We start from the raw sequence: 20,893 nt of genomic DNA, 5'->3' as shown, positions 1-20,893 counted from the left end.
TTTAGTTTTAGTCCTAGTCTTTTGAATACAATGTCATTTAGTTTTAGTCCTAGTCTTTTGAATACAATGTCATTTAGTTTTAGTCCTAGTCTTTTGAATAAAATGTCATTTAGTTTTAGTCCTAGTCTTTTGAATACAATGTCATTTAGTTTTAGTCCTAGTCTTTTGAATAAAATGTCATTTAGTTTTAGTCATAGTCTTTTGAATACAATGTCATTTAGTTTTAGTCATAGTCTTTTGAATAAAATGTCATTTAGTTTTAGTCATAGTCTTTTGAATACAATGTCATTTAGTTTTAGTCCTAGTCTTTTGAATACAATGTCATTTAGTTTTAGTCATAGTCTTTTGAATACAATGTCATTTAGTTTTAGTCATAGTCTTTTGAATACAATGTCATTTAGTTTTAGTCATAGTCTTTTGAATACAATGTCATTTAGTTTTAGTCATAGTCTTTTGAATACAATGTCATTTAGTTTTAGTCATAGTCTTTTGAATACAATGTCATTTAGTTTTAGTCATAGTCTTTTGAATACAATGTCATTTAGTTTTAGTCATAGTCTTTTGAATAAAATGTCATTTAGTTTTAGTCATAATTTAGTCACCTGAAAAGTTTTAGTTTTAGTCTAATTTTAGTCGACTAAATATACGTTTTTAGGCGACTAAATCTACAGTTGATTTAGTCAACTGAAATGTTTTTTTGGCAGGCCTTGATGACATGGTAATGACTGATTTTACACTTGGTTGCATGCTGAAAATAGCAGATCTACAAACGTGTCGCGAGCTTGTAGATCGGCTATTTTCAGCACGCTACACCTGAGAGCAACCATAAAAATGACTCTCTTCTCCACCAGTCCCTTTTTAGTCTAGTTTTTATTTTGTTGACGAAATTGTCAATATATTTATTCTTGGTTTTAGTCATCACAGCTTAGTTTTTATTTAGTTTTTGTCATTGTTTTAGTCGACGAAATCAACACTGGCGTCCACTCTGTTTTCCCACTGGGCCAGATAACAGAATAAAGGCCCATTCCCACTGGGCCAGATAACAGATCAAAAAATATCTTTCTCCAGATATTTTTCCATTCAAAGTGGATGGTAGATACAGATAAAAAAAAATAGCTGCCACAGATATTTCTTTTATCTGTGACAGAAGTTTTTTTTTTTTTTTATCTGTATCTACCATCCACTTTGAATGGAAAAATATCTGGAGAAAGAGATTTTTGTCTCCACCAGCCGAAGGCAGGGGGAGAGTATGTTTTCGCCCATGTCCGTGCGTCCGTCCGTCCTCCGAGTTTGTGTACAGCTAATCTCCGGCGCCGTTGGCCCGATAACTGCCAAACCGAGCACACACACTCCCTGGATGCCAATTCAGAACCTCTGCCCACACATTTCTGTACACTACTCCTACAAATCGGTAGACAGTATCTCTACAGTCATGTGATCATCATGGATACGGCCGATTTTCCATATTCCATCCTGATTGGCTACAATTGAAAAAAGTTTGCAGGATTGCTCCGTTTTGAACAAAATGCCTCAAATCATGAACACAGCGTGCAATCTTGGTGAAATTGGGCGTGCACGCTCCCACTAGGCAGAGGAAGAAATGCCACTTCAAATTTCTCAAATCAGTCTCATGGTGGCGCTATAACAGGGCAATTTGTGTGGCCTGGTGGAGACCTGTGCTCGGAAGAGCACTGCTTCTAGTTTTATCTGTTATCTGTGGGAATGGGCCTTTAGGATGGCAGGTTTAGTTAGCGTGCCAGCGGTGCCACCTTAGCAGATGCCATGTCGTAGCAAGGTTTTATTAATGCCACGTTTCATAAGACCTGCGCCAACGTAGTGAAAGCAGCAGATCTGCAGCGCATTGCGTAGCTTTTGATCTGTTATTTAAAAAAAACGTTTGTGCATTTCTGCGTATAAAGAAAGTATAAGCCTGTCTGTGGGTTATATCAATATTTAATTCAAAAGGAATTAAGCTGGTGCTGAACAAAAAATGTTTTATGTATAAAAGAAGATACTCTTTTTACATTTCCTGAAAAGTGACGGTTTTGGCCACACAAGATGATTGTGCCCAACAGCAACGATATGTAAAATGGTCACCATTGATGTCCAGTTGTGCAATACCCTGTCTGTCTGTCTGTCTGTCTGTCTGTCTGTCTGTCTGTCTGTCTGGCCCTCTTTTATGCCCATAACCTTTGGTGTTCCGTGTCTGTACAGGGCAGTATGTGATGTCACCTCCAAATTTGGGCACTGTAGTGATGTCAGCTTGGTTCATGTCAGTTGGGCATTCTTGCAAAACACATTTTTGGACACTGCTCCTACAGATGTTGCCCTAAAATCACGTAAAGCGATACACAGTATGTCTACTAGAGTCATGTCATCAACGTGTATCTATCTGTCCATATTCCCTCCTGATTGGCTACGACTGCCTTCTAAAGTTTGTGTATGCGACGTGACAGTCGCTTATGGCTTATTATTATGCAGTGATAAATGTGACTTCCTCCTGTGTTTCTCTCAGCCTGTCCCAGACAGGGAGGGGAAACGCTGCCTGCTCTGTGTGAAAACCCACAATAAAACCTACGAGATGAGCGCCTCTGACCAGAGACAGAAGGTGGAGTGGACCCAAGGTACGTTGTACCTAGAAACAACCACTAGAGGACCCAAGGTACGTTGTTGTGTTAGAAACAACCACTAGAGGACCCAAGGTACGTTGTTGTGTTAGAAACAACCACTAGAGGACACAAGGTACGTTGTTGTGTTAGAAACAACCACTAGAGGACGCAAGGTACGTTGTTGTGTTAGAAACAACCACTAGAGGACACAAGGTACGTTGTTGTGTTAGAAACAACCACTAGAGGACCCAAGGTACGTTGTTGTGTTAGAAACAACCACTAGAGGACCCAAGGTACGTTGTTGTGTTAGAAACAACCACTAGAGGACCCAAGGTACGTTGTTGTGTTAGAAACAACCACTAGAGGACACAAGGTACGTTGTTGTGTTAGAAACAACCACTAGAGGACGCAAGATACGTTGTTGTGTTAGAAACAACCACTAGAGGACACAAGGTACGTTGTTGTGTTAGAAACAACCACTAGAGGACCCAAGGTACGTTGTTGTGTTAGAAACAACCACTAGAGGACGCAAGGTACGTTGTGTTAGAAACAACCACTAGAGGACCCAAGGTACGTTGTTGTGTTAGAAACAACCACTAGAGGACCCAAGGTACGTTGTTGTGTTAGAAACAACCACTAGAGGACGCAAGGTACGTTGTTGTGTTAGAAACAACCACTAGAGGACACAAGGTACGTTGTTGTGTTAGAAACAACCACTAGAGGACACAAGGTACGTTGTTGTGTTAGAAACAACCACTAGAGGACCCAAGGTACGTTGTTGTGTTAGAAACAACCACTAGAGGACCCAAGGTACGTTGTTGTGTTAGAAACAACCACTAGAGGACCCAAGGTACGTTGTTGTGTTAGAAACAACCACTAGAGGACGCAAGGTACGTTGTTGTGTTAGAAACAACCACTAGAGGACCCAAGGTACGTTGTTGTGTTAGAAACAACCACTAGAGGACCCAAGGTACGTTGTTGTGTTAGAAACAACCACTAGAGGACACAAGGTACGTTGTTGTGTTAGAAACAACCACTAGAGGACCCAAGGTACGTTGTTGTGTTAGAAACAACCACTAGAGGACGCAAGGTACGTTGTTGTGTTAGAAACAACCACTAGAGGACCCAAGGTACGTTGTTGTGTTAGAAACAACCACTAGAGGACCCAAGGTACGTTGTGTTAGAAACAACCACTAGAGGACCCAAGGTACGTTGTTGTGTTAGAAACAACCACTAGAGGACGCAAGGTACGTTGTTGTGTTAGAAACAACCACTAGAGGACCCAAGGTACGTTGTTGTGTTAGAAACAACCACTAGAGGACCCAAGGTACGTTGTTGTGTTAGAAACAACCACTAGAGGACCCAAGGTACGTTGTTGTGTTAGAAACAACCACTAGAGGACCCAAGGTACGTTGTTGTGTTAGAAACAACCACTAGAGGACCCAAGGTACGTTGTTGTGTTAGAAACAACCACTAGAGGACGCAAGGTACGTTGTTGTGTTAGAAACAACCACTAGAGGACACAAGGTACGTTGTTGTGTTAGAAACAACCACTAGAGGACCCAAGGTACGTTGTTGTGTTAGAAACAACCACTAGAGGACCCAAGGTACGTTGTTGTGTTAGAAACAACCACTAGAGGACCCAAGGTACGTTGTTGTGTTAGAAACAACCACTAGAGGACCCAAGGTACGTTGTTGTGTTAGAAACAACCACTAGAGGACCCAAGGTACGTTGTTGTGTTAGAAACAACCACTAGAGGACACAAGGTACGTTGTTGTGTTAGAAACAACCACTAGAGGACACAAGGTACGTTGTTGTGTTAGAAACAACCACTAGAGGACACAAGGTACGTTGTGTTAGAAACAACCACTAGAGGACCCAAGGTACGTTGTTGTGTTAGAAACAACCACTAGAGGACACAAGGTACGTTGTGTTAGAAACAACCACTAGAGGACACAAGGTACGTTGTGTTAGAAACAACCACTAGAGGACCCAAGGTACGTTGTTGTGTTAGAAACAACCACTAGAGGACACAAGGTACGTTGTGTTAGAAACAACCACTAGAGGACACAAGGTACGTTGTGTTAGAAACAACCACTAGAGGACCCAAGGTACATTGTTGTGTTAGAAACAACCACTAGAGGACGCAAGGTACGTTGTTGTGTTAGAAACAACCACTAGAGGACCCAAGGTACGTTGTTGTGTTAGAAACAACCACTAGAGGACCCAAGGTACGTTGTTGTGTTAGAAACAACCACTAGAGGACACAAGGTACGTTGTGTTAGAAACAACCACTAGAGGACACAAGGTACGTTGTGTTAGAAACAACCACTAGAGGACCCAAGGTACGTTGTTGTGTTAGAAACAACCACTAGAGGACGCAAGGTACGTTGTTGTGTTAGAAACAACCACTAGAGGACCCAAGGTACGTTGTTGTGTTAGAAACAACCACTAGAGGACCCAAGGTACGTTGTTGTGTTAGAAACAACCACTAGAGGACCCAAGGTACGTTGTTGTGTTAGAAACAACCACTAGAGGACCCAAGGTACGTTGTTGTGTTAGAAACAACCACTAGAGGACGCAAGGTACGTTGTTGTGTTAGAAACAACCACTAGAGGACCCAAGGTACGTTGTTGTGTTAGAAACAACCACTAGAGGACCCAAGGTACGTTGTTGTGTTAGAAACAACCACTAGAGGACCCAAGGTACGTTGTTGTGTTAGAAACAACCACTAGAGGACACAAGGTACGTTGTTGTGTTAGAAACAACCACTAGAGGACACAAGGTACGTTGTGTTAGAAACAACCACTAGAGGACACAAGGTACGTTGTTGTGTTAGAAACAACCACTAGAGGACGCAAGGTACGTTGTGTTAGAAACAACCACTAGAGGACCCAAGGTACGTTGTGTTAGAAACAACCACTAGAGGACCCAAGGTACGTTGTTGTGTTAGAAACAACCACTAGAGGACCCAAGGTACGTTGTTGTGTGACAAACAACCACTAGAGGCCGACCCATGCCAGAGATTTTGGTCCATTCCCAATATGGACTAAAGCCCTTTGCACACAGGACAGTTGCGATTCTTCCGTTTGCTGCATGAATAAAACAAATTGGATTTGGAGTGCAATGCTGTGCGGAATCGGCGCTGCGGATCCCAAAAGGAGTCATAAGAGGAGTGATGAGTTTTTTACCGCATGCAACAAGACGCACAAATCGAACTGGGTTCGACCGAGAAAAAAACGCACGGCCGCTAATTCGGATCCGGTGTGCATGTGGTCGTAGAGAATCATTGTTTTCTTTTACAAAAATTAAATTGTCCGTTTTATCCGCGCGGATAAACGCGCCTGTGTGCAAAGGGCTTTACTTAAAGGCTACAGTTTAAATAGTAAAACTGCACTTCACAGAACATCTATATCAATACCAACGTGCGTGCGTCTGTCCTTTCCGTCCAGCCATCCAGACGGCGCTCCGCCTCCAGAGCGAGGGCAGGTCCTCTGTGCATCAGGAGCTGAAGCTGAGGAGGCGGGAGCACCGCCAGCACAGCCAACGGGAACGCAGCCTGAGCACCCGCAGCAGCGGGAGCAGCCAATCAGACGACTCCAACAGCCACGAGACGGAGAGAGAGAAAGAACGCCAGGACAAGGAGATAGAGAGCATCATCCAGGTGAGAGGCAGGGGTTAAAGTTCTCAGTCCTGGGGACTGATTTCAGTCTTGAGGATTCCATAGGGTCTGTTTCTGAGATCAGTGCAGATCTGCAAAAACACAAATAAATAAAATAAGGGGGAGGTGTAGCGATGGCCACGGTGTGAATGACAAAGTTGTCAAAAAGTCTAGTGATCTCCAATCTAAAAAGCAGTTATAATTTCAAGATATGAGTATTTGAATTGGCCAGACAAGCAATAGAAGACAACAGAACTTCAGAAGATATTTCTATAAAATAAAGCATAGATTGGCACACATACATTCAGTGAAAGCAGTTCAGAACTTCAGGAGAAAACAAATAATAATATATATTTTTTTTTAAAGTGTGCGCTGCACATGCCATGTTTCAAGAAATCACATATTGGGACATGGTCTGAAAATAATTTCAGTCTTGTGATTCTTTTTGGCTTTAACCCCTGGAGAGGGGGTCCGGGACCCCTAGGGGGTCCTCAGAGTTACTACAGGTGAGAGAGCACCAGCATTTATCCTATGTATAGGGGCGGCAGTGGCTCAGGGGTAGAGAAACCTTCATTAGAACACGGAGGGTTCCCAGTTCGATCCCGGGCTCCCCCAGAGTTAGTATTGAAGGGTCCTTGATCAAGACTCTGAACCCCTAACTGCTCCCGGTGAGCAGGTTGGTGCCTTGCATGGTCACCGGTGTATGAATGTGTGTGTGAATGGGTGAATGTAATGCACAATCTATGTAAAGCGCCTTGGATAATGGAGCTATATATACTGTAAATGCACCATTTACCATTTATGTTTAATTGAAGGGTTTAGAGCGGTGGTTCTCAAAGCGGGGTCCAGGGACCCTCAATATTCCTTATGGAGGTTTTAAATGGACCCTTTACAGGTCTGTAACCAATGTAATTGGGGTCCTCGAAATAGAACAAAACTTTAAGGACCTTAGAGTGTAAAAAAAAGCATCTTAAAAGTATTTGATCTCAGGAGGGACCCAAATGGGAACATCGTGGTTCCAGGGTGGATCTCAGACTTCATGTGGCCAGCCTGTGACCTCAGTGGGGGGTCCCCAGTTCAAATGTGATTATTTTGGGGGTCCCCAGTTCAAATGTGATTATTTTGGGGGTCCCCAGTTCAAATGTGATTATTTTGGGGGGTCCCCAGTTCAAATGTGATTATTTTGGGGGGTCCCCAGTTCAAATGTGAATATTTTGGGGGTCCCCAGTTCAAATGTGATTATTTTGGGGGGTCCCCAGTTCATTGGGGGGTCCCCAGTTCAAATGTGATTATTTTGGGGGGTCCCCAGTTCAAATGTGATTATTTTGGGGGGTCGCGGCCTGAAAAGGTTGAGAAGCACTGTTCATGTATATAAGATATCTATCTATCTATCTATCTATCTATAAGTGACCAGATGAGCGTGTGTGTTCTCATGCAGCATGCCAGAGAGGTGGAGGATTGATGTGTGTGTTCTCATGCAGCATGCCAGAGAGGTGGAGGATTGATGTGTGTGTTCTCATGCAGCATGCCAGAGAGGTGGAGGCTCGGCGCAGGGAGGTGGAGGAGACGGAGAGGAGACGGCAGAAGGAGGTGCAGCTGGAGCTGGAGAGGCAGCTGAAAGAGGCGGAGACGGTGAGACCTCCAAACCTCAACCACAACAACAACCCTATGCCCCGTTTTCATTGAGCAAAACTTCTGGAAGTTCTTTCAAAAATGATGGCAATTTTTTAATTCACGCCATGTGAAAACGGCCACTTATTTTGTGTTCCGGGAGTTTTGGAGTCCGAAATTTGACGGCAAAATACCTAGTAATTTTTGCTGAAAGTACCGTGAGAATACAAATTTCCCTTTAGTGAAAACACATAATATGATTTTTGGCAGTTTTTTGACAAGCAGGTGCATAGGGAGCCAAAAATAACAGTTAAATCATTGTATTTGGGATTGAAAACGATCTGAATGTGAATAGCCTATACAGTAGAAATAAAATACAGCTTCACCTTGCATTAGGGATATAATTATTTAGGCTATAGCCTGCAAGTGCAATGATTTCTCAACGGCAGCTCCTTTTGGAACCTCTTCCTCTGCTATCTGCGGAGGGACTGGAGAGTTTCCGAAAGAAACAAGGTGCATCATTAGTTTGTTGAGTTACCAGGGCCCAAGGTGGAGGGGCCTTAATTATTTTATACTTTTAGCTATTGAGAAATAGCAGATATACAAGCTCACAAGCGGTGCGAGCTTGTAGATATGCTATTTTTGAAAAGTTGTGAAAATGTGTGCAAATCTGGGAGATGGGGGTCCGTGGGCCAAAATACACATGAAAAAGTTTGAGCACCACTGACATAGATTTATTTTTTTATTTATTTTTATTTTTTCAAAAAACCTTAGAAGGATTTGAAATATTCAAAGATTTTCAAGATTTTTCAAAAATAGCAGATCTAGAAGCTCGCACTCGGAGCCGCGCTGTGAGCTTGTATATCTGCTATTTTTCAATAGTTAAAGCACATGGGCCCCCACAGTGAATCCTTGTACCCAGGGCACAGAATTTGGATCGACGCCCCTGATCCTGGTCTAATGGAGTGCTGTGTGCATCCCATGGCTCAGAAGGCCGGTGATAAAACGGAAGCTCCCTGTTTGATCTGTCTTGTCGTTGTGCTCACCCAGCAAGGGCTTCAATTGGGTATGGCAGGGGTATGCAGCTGCCATACCCTGAGTCCAGGGGGGTCCAGGGGTATGCAGCTGCCATACCCTGGGTCCAGGGGGGGGGGAATAAAAGTTACTTTTAAATATAAATCCATGAATGTCTCTTTGTCTATCTGTGCTGGTTATTATGTTGTTAAATTACAGTAAAATAACTGCAAATGCAAAATTTTACAAAATGGTCACTTTAACAAGGTATTATAATTATATTCTCCACACTTGCATTCTCCCCATTTTGACAGAATGATATATTCCCAGGTTCTGCAGGTCAGCTGCACAGGTGCAATTCATTATTGTTAATTGCGGCACGTTTACTATATGATGTCAAGTTTAGCTGCACTTGAACAACTGTTCCAGACTGCCATATCCAGCCCAAGAAACCAAAGGCATTTTGGGGGAAGAAAATAGAATGTACTTCTTAAAATAAACGCTTCATGCCTGTTGCTAAGGTATGGCAACATGACTGGTGTCTTGCACGCGCGCGAAGACCAGTCATGTTGCCATACCTTACCTTTTTCTGAACTGACGCCACTGTCTCCCAGCTAAGGGAGAGCATGCAGTCTGATCTGTCTTGTCGTTGTGTCTCCTAGCTGAAGGAGAGCATGCAGTCTGATCTGTCTTGTCTTTGTGTCTCCTAGCTGAGGGAGAGCATGCAGTCTGATCTGTCTTGTCGTTGTGTCTCCCAGCTGAGAGGGAGAGCATGCAGTCTGATCTGTCTTGTCGTTGTGTCTCCTAGCTGAAGGAGAGCATGCAGTCTGATCTGTCTTGTCTTTGTGTCTCCTAGCTGAGGGAGAGCATGCAGTCTGATCTGTCTTGTCATTGTGTCTCCTAGCTGAGGGAGAGCATGCAGTCTGATCTGTCTTGTCGTTGTGCCTCCTAGCTGATGGAGAGCATGCAGTCTGATCTGTCTTGTCGTTGTGTCTCCTAGCTGAGAGGGAGAGCATGCAGTCTGATCTGTCTTGTCGTTGTGCCTCCTAGCTGAGGGAGAGCATGCAGTCTGATCTGTCTTGTCGTTGTGCCTCCTAGCTGAAGGAGAGCATGCAGGATGTTTGATCTGTCTTGTCGTTGTGTCTCCTAGCTAAGGGAGAGCATGCAGTCTGATCTGTCTTGTCGTTGTGTCTCCTAGCTGAAGGAGAGCATGCAGTCTGATCTGTCTTGTCATTGTGCCTCCTAGCTGAGGGAGAGCATGCAGTCTGATCTGTCTTGTCGTTGTGCCTCCTAGCTGAGGGAGAGCATGCAGTCTGATCTGTCTTGTCGTTGTGTCTCCTAGCTGAGGGAGAGCATGCAGTCTGATCTGTCTTGTCGTTGTGTCTCCCAGCTGAGGGAGAGCATGCAGTCTGATCTGTCTTGTCTTTGTGCCTCCTAGCTGAGGGAGAGCATGCAGGATGTTTGATCTGTCTTGTCATTGTGCCTCCTAGCTGAGGGAGAGCATGCAGTCTGATCTGTCTTGTCGTTGTGCCTCCTAGCTGAGGGAGAGCATGCAGTCTGATCTGTCTTGTCGTTGTGCCTCCTAGCTGAAGGAGAGCATGCAGTCTGATCTGTCTTGTCGTTGTGCCTCCTAGCTGAAGGAGTGCATGCAGTCTGATCTGTCTTGTCGTTGTGTCTCCTAGCTGAGGGAGAGCATGCAGGCGGAGATGCAGGAGAAGGAGAAGGAGGCTCTGCAGCAGAAGAGGAGGATCCAGGAGCTGGAGAACACCCAGAAGGAGCTAGAGGCTGCTCTCAGCATGGAGGTGCAGGCTAGGATGGAGGAGGAGAGAGCCAGACTGGACCTGGAGAGGTACAGTAACACACACACACACACACACACACACACACACACACACACACACACACACACACACACACACACACACACACACACACATGCAGTCATGCATGCACTTGTGGTGGGTCGTAGACCGTCGCACAGTGTGATGAGACGCAGCCTCAGCCCGAAGCCTCAAAAGTCTAGTATCTGCTCTCGTTCCATAGGGATGTGTCTTTTGGAGTGATGGTTAAGATATTGGACTTTCACACGGGAGACCCGGGTTCGAAGCCGAGTGGGGAGGTTCGGATCACCTCTGTTACACACTCAACACTGCAAATACAAGTCCGGAATTCCAATGTACCGTAGGGGAGGGGATGATTTTATGACGTCAAGACACTCGTCCAGAGTGGAGAGATTCGATGGTCAGAAGCTGCGTTTCCATAAAGCCTCTTAATGCGCATTAAGAGTTTTGCAAATAAATCTTTTTATGGAAACACTTCAAAATTCGAATAAACTTTCATTATCCGCAAAAAAGATTATCCGCTTGGAGGAGGAGGATTTTGAGGCTTAATCGAATAAACTAAATGCGCATTTGTGAATGGCAACAGGTCAGACAATAAATGCGAATAAATGATGACTTTCTGGTCCATATCGTCCTCCTATAACACTTTCTTTCCCCCGCCGCTTAATTAACGTCCATTGTATAGCGTTAGCCCACAAAACAAACCGGTTGTTACACACGGAGTGACCCTTCGTCATCACACCGTGTTGCGTGCCTAAAAGTGGCCGATCTACAAGCTCACAGCAGCTCACATCTGCGACGCTGCAGGATGAGTGTGTAGCGAGTCACAGCAGTGCTCATGTCTCGGATTCGGTCTGAACAAATCAGCCCCATCCCAGCCGTGTGCAAGCCCGCTGGGAAGTATTTACAGCAGGTCGGTCAGACTGACCCAGGCAGGATCGCCCAAGAATCGCATTTCATCAGTTTAATGGAAATGGGCAGTCAAAGGACTGAGATACAGAGAATGTGCTGCCTTTTATATACATAATGAGGAAAAGCAGTTATGAACATGGCCAGATAGGTCAACACAATGTCCTAGTCTAGATATTAAGATATGGTGATCAAAAGGATGAACGGTTGCACACCACTAGAACGGAGAGTCTGTTTGCATCAGTGTAAAGGGCTTTGCACACAGACGCGTTTTCTCGCACGGAAAAAACGGACGATTGCATTTTTTTTAAAGAAAACAATGATTCTCTACGATCTCATGCACACACCGGCTTCAAATTTGCCGCGCGACAAGTGGCTGCGGCAGTGCGTTGTTTTTCCAATCGCATCCAGTTCGATGTGTGCATCTTGTCGCATGCAGTAAAAACTCATTGACTCCTTTTATGACTCCTTTTGGGATCCGCAGTGTGGATTCCGCACAGCCTTGCACACCAAATCCAATGCGTTTTAAACATGCATCAAACGAAGAAAAAAAAAGTTTAAGTGCTTTCAGTTAGGGTTACAACGTTATGAGGGCTTTGATTGGCTCTAAAACCCATTGGTAATGGACTAATGGTACATACTACAGATTGCTACGGTATGCACTGGTTTGTAGAAAGCCTTTTCAAGTATTTCACTGACGAAAGGAATGTGTGTGTGTGTGTGTGTGTGTGTGTGTGTGTGTGTGATTAATTCTCCCAAAATGATATACATTGTGTACATCCACTCAGAAGGTGAATATTACACAGCCATAAAGTGATGCAACTTATACTCTGAAAGAGGCCGATTTTTCAGCACGATTCAAGGCAGCAACTTGCATGAAGGAGGCATGAATTTATTGGTTTTGAATACTCATATGGTTTATTTATCACGCCCATGGTATAAAGTATAATATAATGTATGTATATAATATAATATATTTATATATATATATATATAAACGTATTAAGACGTTTAAGCCTTATCACCTCCCTTAGAGCACTGCGTTTAACACTTAAGCCCCGTTAAACACTTTGTCGTACAGCGGCGTCATCATGCTACAAAAATAGCCAATCAAAGCAATGAGACACGTTATGAGCTTGTCGATCTGCTATATTTGCTATCATTTCACCCATGACTTTCACAACACAGGGATGCAATGTTGAAAGTACAGTGCGTGGTTGATTTGAACTCACTAAGACACAGTTGGTAGTACTGTCGCCTCACAGCTAGAAGGTCCTGGGTTCTCTCCTCCGTGTCATCAGCGCCCACACCCTACTGTAGGTGGGGTTAGCAAAAGGGCCTTTCTGTGTGGAGTTTGCATGTTCTCCCTGTGTCTCCTAGGGTAGGTAGGAGGGGAAAGGAACTGGTTGGACTAACGCGTTCCTTCCACGCGGCACCGAGTGCCACGCTGCGAGCGACGGACGCATTTACTATCAAAACCTCCACCGGCTGTCTGTCCGTCCGTCACACTTTTGCCCTGCTCATATCTCTGCAACCGTTGCCGCGATCCATGCCAAATATTGCACACACACTCCTTGCCTGCCAAACCACAACCTCCACCCATCAATTCTCACATGCCCCTCTTCTACGAGGCCGATTCTTGCAAAACACATTTTTGGACACTGCTCCTACAATTTTTGCCCTAAAATCACGCTAATCGCTACACAGTATGTCTACACTCATCTCATCAACATGGATCTGTCCCATATAGCGCCACCATCAGGCCGATTTTTTCAAACACATTTTTGGACACTGCTCCTACACATTTAAATCGGGAGATGAACAACCGTCAGGTCGCAGCGTGATTTTAGGCCAAATCACGCTGTGACCTGACGGTTGTTCATCTCCCGATTAGGGAGTCTTACTGGTAGATCTGCTATTTTTCAAATCTCTCTCTCCAGGTTGTTGCAGGCCGAGGAGGAGAAGAAGCTGCAGTTCCAGCTCCTGCAGGAGCGTCAGAGCGTGGTCCTGCCCAGGGAGGAGGCTCCTTCTCTGGGTGTGGAGGAGGGGAGAGACGCCCCCTCCTCATCGGCCCTCCACTCCGCCTCCCAGGAGCTGCAGGACCTGCAGGCCTCCCGCCAGAGGAGCCACCAGAGGCTGGAGGTGAGACCGGTAGACCAGGGGTTCTCAAACCTTTTCATGTCAAGAAATATAATATATATATATATATATAAACTAGTGAAAACAGCCGATCTACAAGCACACAACGCCTCGCGCCGTGAGGCGCTGTGTGCTTGTAGATCTGCTGTTTTCACTACTTTTGTGCGACGGCCTTGTACGATGAAGCAGGGCTTTGCTTTGCGAAAGAACGTACACATTTGAAACTTGGAGATACGAGGTTTCCACCCGACAACAACGATATATAGGCCCGCTGACCCCCGTTTGAAAAGATACGCCAGGGGCCTCCATAAGAGAAGATCTTCACAGCACTAGCAGTTAGGGATGGGTATCGTTCACCTTTGAATCGATACGATACCTTTTTCAATACCTGTGAATCGATACGATACCCTTTTCGATACCATTTTTGAGGTGATGATGATGATCACACAGTGTGGCGGAGCGGACAGTAGACGTTGGATAATCATCATAATAATAAACATTATAGGCTATTGTCAGCTATTTTCCACAGTAACGAGTGTAGCCGTCATTAAACTCTCAGTAGCCCAACTGTTACAGATGCGACCGGCCAGGGGTGCGTTCCAGAGTATCGAAGCGAGGTATCGTTTGTTTTCACGTGAACCGATACCCGATAGTATCAACGTCATGCAATCGATACCATTAAAAGTATGGCAGACGATACCCATCCCTACTAGCTGTGATTCTCAAACATGAAGGACCCTCAGTTTGACATGCATTACGATTCATTCCCCCCTGACGCCATAAAGATAACGATATCGCTTTATCGTTGAGGTGTGGACGCTGCCATCCACTTCAATTGAAAATGATGTAATCTCTATTCATTGCTGCTGCGAAGAAATGGCTTTATCTTGGAATCTACTTCCAAAAAAACGCTTCAATCGCAGAGAACCGCTTTTTTTTTTCACGGCGACACTGGGCCGCGATGGTCAGTCGCAGTTAGAATTTTTCATTTCAGTGTGAAAATAAACATACTGACCAGTGAGTGACCGCCATTACAAGACCGTGAATTTCCACAACATAGACACGATTGTGGCTTCCGGGGCTCTTCAGAATAAAGCGCAAGTGAATGACGGCATTCTGTAGCCAAATAATTACAACAATAATGGCATCCCAAGTGTTAACCCATTTAGAACGGGTACACATTATTGTGTATTATTATTTTATGCTTTAACTATTGAAAAATAGCAGATATACAAGCTTGTAGATCTGCTATTTTTGAAAAATCGTGAAAATTAGAATTTTGACCCGATTCTATAAGTGTCTTTTGAATCCTTCTAAGGTTATTTGAAAAAACCTATGTTTCTATGTCAGCAATCTGGCCAGCCATCGTCAAAGAAAAGGTCCTTTTCACTCAACTGGAGCTCAGTTAGTCTGTTCTTGAGAGACTACTGTCAGTGGTTCTCAAAACTTTTCATGTGAAAGACCCCCAAAATGATATTTATTTGGCCACAGACCCCCATCTCAAAATATTTAGTTCCAGGGACCACCCAGAAGCAATATTTGAGTTACAAACGTTCGCTTTAAAAATACATAATATTCAAAGATTTGCACACATTTTCACGACTTTTCAAAAATACAAGCTAGATCTGCTATTTTTCAATAGATATAAAGCATTCAATAATTCTAGGCCTGAATGAATGGGTTGATGTCACCATTCTTGTTGGACTGATGTGTGCAGGAGATCCAGGAGAAGCTGAGGTACGCCAGTCAACATGTCCGCCACTGGAACGTCCAGCTCAACCGCCTTATGAAGCCCATCGAACCTGGAGGTAGGGCGGGGACATTCATACATTTATTATCCAAATCAGATTGTTTTGTTTGGAAGATTACAATTAGGGTAATTCTGGTACGGATCTTCCTCATAACTTGTTTTGATTTGATGAATACATTTTGCTAATGCGCTGAGCGGTCCAGCGGTTTACAAGATTAGTGCCGATCGCACAGACCGTTTCTAGGCTCGTTCTTCTACAGAGCTGAGCTGAGTTTAGGATTAAAGGTACAGCTAATGTAGACTCCCTGGGGCACGGTGGCGCAGTGGTTAACGCTTCGCCTCACAGCTAGAAGGTCCTGGGTTCGATTCCCGCCGGGGGACGCTGTGGGTGCTGGGGGCGTGTTTCTCCCTCCGCGTCATCAGCGCCCACACCCTAGGTGGGGTTGGCGATAGGGCCTTTCTGTGTGGAGTTTGCGTGTTCTCCCCGTGTCTTCTAGGGTTGATACCCTCACAAAAACATGCAGTAATCCTGGTCTCAATAATGCCTCCCCCTGGCCAGCCGGGGCGCTTGATGGGGAAAGGAACTGGTTGGAATAACGTGTTCCTTCCACGCACTACGTCCATCCCGGGGAAATCCCCCCTGTCAGGTGAAAAGACACAACTTGGACTACTCATGCATTGAAGGAAGCATGAGGTCAGTCCGTTGTCTCCCCAGGCGCGGCAGAGGGAGAGCAGAGCCCAGGATTACATAGGCAATTGGCACTGGGTGAAAGAAATGGGTTGCAAAATCGTGGGATAAAAATTATAAAGTAAAAAAAAAAGTAGACTCCCTGAGATCTGAATTCTGATCTGCTTGAAGCAGGATCAGAAATCTAAATCCCAAAGTTGATTTGGTGACGCAGAATAGCTGTGTGAACTTATACATTATATTTATTTATGTTGTATTAATTGTGTTGCTGCTTGCTTTCGTCCCGTCAGGGCTGCTTAACCACTGAAGCCCTTTATACTTTGCTGTACAGCAAATAGCGAACATAGCAGATCCATTTGTAGAATCAAGATGTACTTTTTTCACAAGCTTTAACGTGGAAAAAAAATATTCCTTTTAAAACTTGTTTTGCCTATAATTACATGCCCAAAAATATTTTGCCAAGTCAAAAGTGTTTAAGAATAATTGATCTCATATTGTTATCTTGTTTGTTTCTTTGGCAGACCGTCCAGAACACCACGTGATGATAAAACATATTGTTATCTTGTTTGTTTCTTTGGCAGACCGTCCAGAGCACCACGTGATGATAAAACATATTGTTATCTTGTTTGTTTCTTTGGCAGACCGTCCAGAGCACCACGTGATGATAAAACATATTGTTATCTTGTTTGTTTCTTTGGCAGACCGTCCAGAGCACCACGTGATGATAAAACATATTGTTATCTTGTTTGTTTCTTTGTCAGACCGTCCAGAACACCACGTGATGATAAAACATATTGTTATCTTGTTTGTTTCTTTGTCAGACCGTCCAGAGCACCATGTGATGATAAAACATATTGTTATCTTGTTTGTTTCTTTGTCAGACCGTCCAGAGCACCATGTGATGATAAAACATATTGTTATCTTGTTTGTTTCTTTGTCAGACCGTCCAGAGCACCACGTGATGATAAAACATATTGTTATCTTGTTTGTTTCTTTGTCAGACCGTCCAGAGCACCATGTGATGATAAAACATATTGTTATCTTGTTTGTTTCTTTGGCAGACCGTCCAGAGCACCACGTGATGATAAAACATATTGTTATCTTGTTTGTTTCTTTGGCAGACCGTCCAGAGCACCACGTGATGATAAAACATATTGTTATCTTGTTTGTTTCTTTGTCAGACCGTCCAGAGCACCATGTGATGATAAAACATATTGTTATCTTGTTTGTTTCTTCGTCAGACCGTCCAGAGCACCACGTGATGATAAAACATATTGTTATCTTGTTTGTTTCTTTGGCAGACCGTCCAGAGCACCATGTGATGATAAAACATATTGTTATCTTGTTTGTTTCTTCGTCAGACCGTCCAGAGCACCATGTGATGATAAAACATATTGTTATCTTGTTTGTTTCTTTGGCAGACCGTCCAGAGCACCACGTGATGATAAAACATATTGTTATCTTGTTTGTTTCTTTGGCAGACCGTCCAGAGCACCATGTGATGATAAAACATATTGTTATCTTGTTTGTTTCTTTGGCAGACCGTCCAGAGCACCATGTGATGATAAAAAATATTGTTATCTTGTTTGTTTCTTCGTCAGACCGTCCAGAGCACCACGTGATGATAAAACATATTGTTATCTTGTTTGTTTCTTTGGCAGACCGTCCAGAGCACCACGTGATGATAAAACATATTGTTATCTTGTTTGTTTCTTTGGCAGACCGTCCAGAGCACCACGTGATGATAAAACATATTGTTATCTTGTTTGTTTCTTTGTCAGACCGTCCAGAGCACCACGTGATGATAAAACATATTGTTATCTTGTTTGTTTCTTTGTCAGACCGTCCAGAGCACCACGTGATGATAAAACATATTGTTATCTTGTTTGTTTCTTTGTCAGACCGTCCAGAGCACCACGTGATGATAAAACATATTGTTATCTTGTTTGTTTCTTTGTCAGACCGTCCAGAGCACCACGTGATGATAAAACATATTGTTATCTTGTTTGTTTATTTGTCAGACCGTCCAGAGCACCACGTGATGATCAAACATATTGTTATCTTGTTTGTTTCTTTGGCAGACCGTCCAGAGCACCACGTGATGATCAAACATATTGTTATCTTGTTTGTTTCTTTGTCAGACCGTCCAGAGCACCACGTGATGATAAAACATATTGTTATCTTGTTTGTTTCTTTGTCAGACCGTCCAGAGCACCACGTGATGATAAAACATATTGTTATCTTGTTTGTTTCTTTGTCAGACCGTCCAGAGCATCACGTGATGATAAAACATATTGTTATCTTGTTTGTTTCTTTGGCAGACCGTCCAGAGCACCACGTGATGATAAAACATATTGTTATCTTGTTTGTTTCTTTGTCAGACCGTCCAGAGCACCACGTGATGATAAAACATATTGTTATCTTGTTTGTTTCTTTGGCAGACCGTCCAGAGCACCACGTGATGATAAAACATATTGTTATCTTGTTTGTTTCTTTGGCAGACCGTCCAGAGCACCACGTGATGATAAAACATATTGTTATCTTGTTTGTTTCTTTGGCAGACCGTCCAGAGCACCACGTGATGATAAAACATATTGTTATCTTGTTTGTTTCTTTGGCAGACCGCCCAGAGCATCACGTGATGATAAAACATATTGTTATCTTGTTTGTTTCTTTGGCAGACCGTCCAGAGCACCACGTGATGATAAAACATATTGTTATCTTGTTTGTTTCTTTGTCAGACCGTCCAGAACACCACGTGATGATAAAACATATTGTTATCTTGTTTGTTTCTTTGGCAGACCGTCCAGAACACCACGTGATGATAAAACATATTGTTATCTTGTTTGTTTCTTTGGCAGACCGCCCAGAACACCACGTGATGATAAAACACACGTGTCCCAAGAAGGAAGGGGCGTTGGCCAGTAACGAGTTCATCTCCAAGTTCAAGACGAGAGCCAATCAGGACGGCCCGTCTCCTCAGAACAAGGCGGAGTCACACGCGTCACAGGAACACGACGACGGTTAGGGAAACGCCCGGGTGTCGTCGGCTCTAGAACGACCAAGGAATATTTAGGAGGAAGGGAAACACGTGACGCCGGGGATGCGCCGTTGACCAATCATGAGGCTCGCTATAGCTGCGTCTCAAGTCCTTAAATTAGATCCTATTTCCTACACTTCTTTCCTGTTTCCTTGTATGTTAGTCCTGCCCACGTGTGCCACGTGACGGTCGCTTATCCCCCGATTAGGGAGTCCTGCTGGTCATCAGAAATGGGATGTCTCCTCTTCTCTATGTCCTCAATGGGAGGGACTAACATACAAGCAAGGAAATAGGATTTGATTTAAGGACTTGAGACATGGGAGCCAAAACTCATCCCGGAAGTGCGATGAAATCCATGGCAGGCAGTGAATAGAGACGGCTAGATCAGCTCATGAACAAACACTATTTATGAATGACTGAGACCTTTGTCATATAATCGGTTCAGGAATATAAAAGAAAACCTATCACAGGTATTTTTACAATCACTTGCTTTTTGATGTACACAGTACATAATGAAATAATAATAATAACAGTAAATAATAATAATTTCTGTCTCAGAAGTATCGCGAGATTTGGTTCCAGACAGGAAACGGTGGACAGTCTCGCGATACTTAATTGGCACGTTCAGAAACGTACTTTGTGCTCTTTAGATACCTCTATAAAATGACAGTGCGCACATCGAAAAGCAGACATTTTTTTGTGAGAGGTCTTCTTTTATTTTCCTGAGACTTGTTTAAAGGCCTCTCAATTCTTCAGAAATAGTGTTTGGTCATGAGCTGCTCCACAGGCTTCCACTGACTCCAGTGCTTCTACTGAACTTCATGGTGCCACCAATCTGCCTGTTGGAATTGCAAGATAGCGAAAATGATGTTGGTGTCCCTTCCTCTTGTTCCTCGATGACAACAAGGACATGAATGAGTCTGTAACGGACGGGGGCCCCAAATAGCCAACTATAGTTGTATAAGATCACAACTCGGTGCGATGCGACGTGATGTGAGCTTGTAGATCAGCTGTTTTCGCTCTTTCTGTAAATATGTTTTTAAATATTAGAAGAATTTTGCTAATTTCTGACAATAACGACATGATTAAAATAGGGAATCCAGTTTGAAAGTGGTTACACATTCAACCGCTTATGAGTTGAATTCTAAATTAAATATATAAATGATATATACGCACGCACACACACTACTGTTTATGGTTAGATATGTGTGACCAAAGCTACAACAGATCATTTTAAAGGGAACTGAAAGAAAAAAAGGTTTGTCACAAAATGCTCACAAAGCTTTGTAAATGAAATATTATATTTAAGGAGAGCATTATGACTATAAGATAACTACGGTGAACAGTACAACATTATGTGCAATTTGGTGATTAGTTGTTGGGTTACTTACATTGTTGTTGAATAAAATGTTTGTCTACATGTTGGTGTGGTATGAAATATTAGTTCTAGGACACGCAAAATAGTACATTGTTCAATTGCTGCACATACATTAAAAAAAAAACATTTACAACTGTCTCCTCAGTCCCCAGGGTCCCTCCTCTCGTATGTAAGAAAAACACTGAGTCCGGTATAACGTTCTTGCGTTCTTGCATGTCTTGCAAAATAAACGCACGTGCCACGATGAACTGT

General features: G+C 43.5%; 1 protein-coding gene across 1 annotated transcript in view; it reads left to right on the top strand.

Annotated features, from left to right (window-relative positions):
* Positions 1 to 20,683, top strand: part of def6c (DEF6 guanine nucleotide exchange factor c) — a 47,958-nt gene extending 27,275 nt beyond the window's left edge. The window contains exons 6-12 of the mRNA XM_080754744.1: positions 2,516 to 2,624; positions 6,063 to 6,274; positions 7,796 to 7,903; positions 10,579 to 10,745; positions 13,587 to 13,788; positions 15,503 to 15,593; positions 19,085 to 20,683. Of these exons, the coding sequence (XP_080610870.1) occupies positions 2,516 to 2,624; positions 6,063 to 6,274; positions 7,796 to 7,903; positions 10,579 to 10,745; positions 13,587 to 13,788; positions 15,503 to 15,593; positions 19,085 to 19,251 (1,056 nt within the window). The 3' untranslated portion in view covers positions 19,252 to 20,683. The remainder of the gene's footprint in view (positions 1 to 2,515; positions 2,625 to 6,062; positions 6,275 to 7,795; positions 7,904 to 10,578; positions 10,746 to 13,586; positions 13,789 to 15,502; positions 15,594 to 19,084) is intronic.
* Positions 20,684 to 20,893: the final 210 nt, after the last annotated feature.

Source organism: Nannobrachium achirus (assembly GCF_963921795.1).
Source record: "Nannobrachium achirus genome assembly, chromosome: 23".
NCBI classification, from domain to species: domain Eukaryota; kingdom Metazoa; phylum Chordata; class Actinopteri; order Myctophiformes; family Myctophidae; genus Nannobrachium; species Nannobrachium achirus.
The sequence above is the reverse complement of the archived record's forward strand: the minus strand, read 5'-3'. Positions and strand labels throughout refer to the sequence as shown.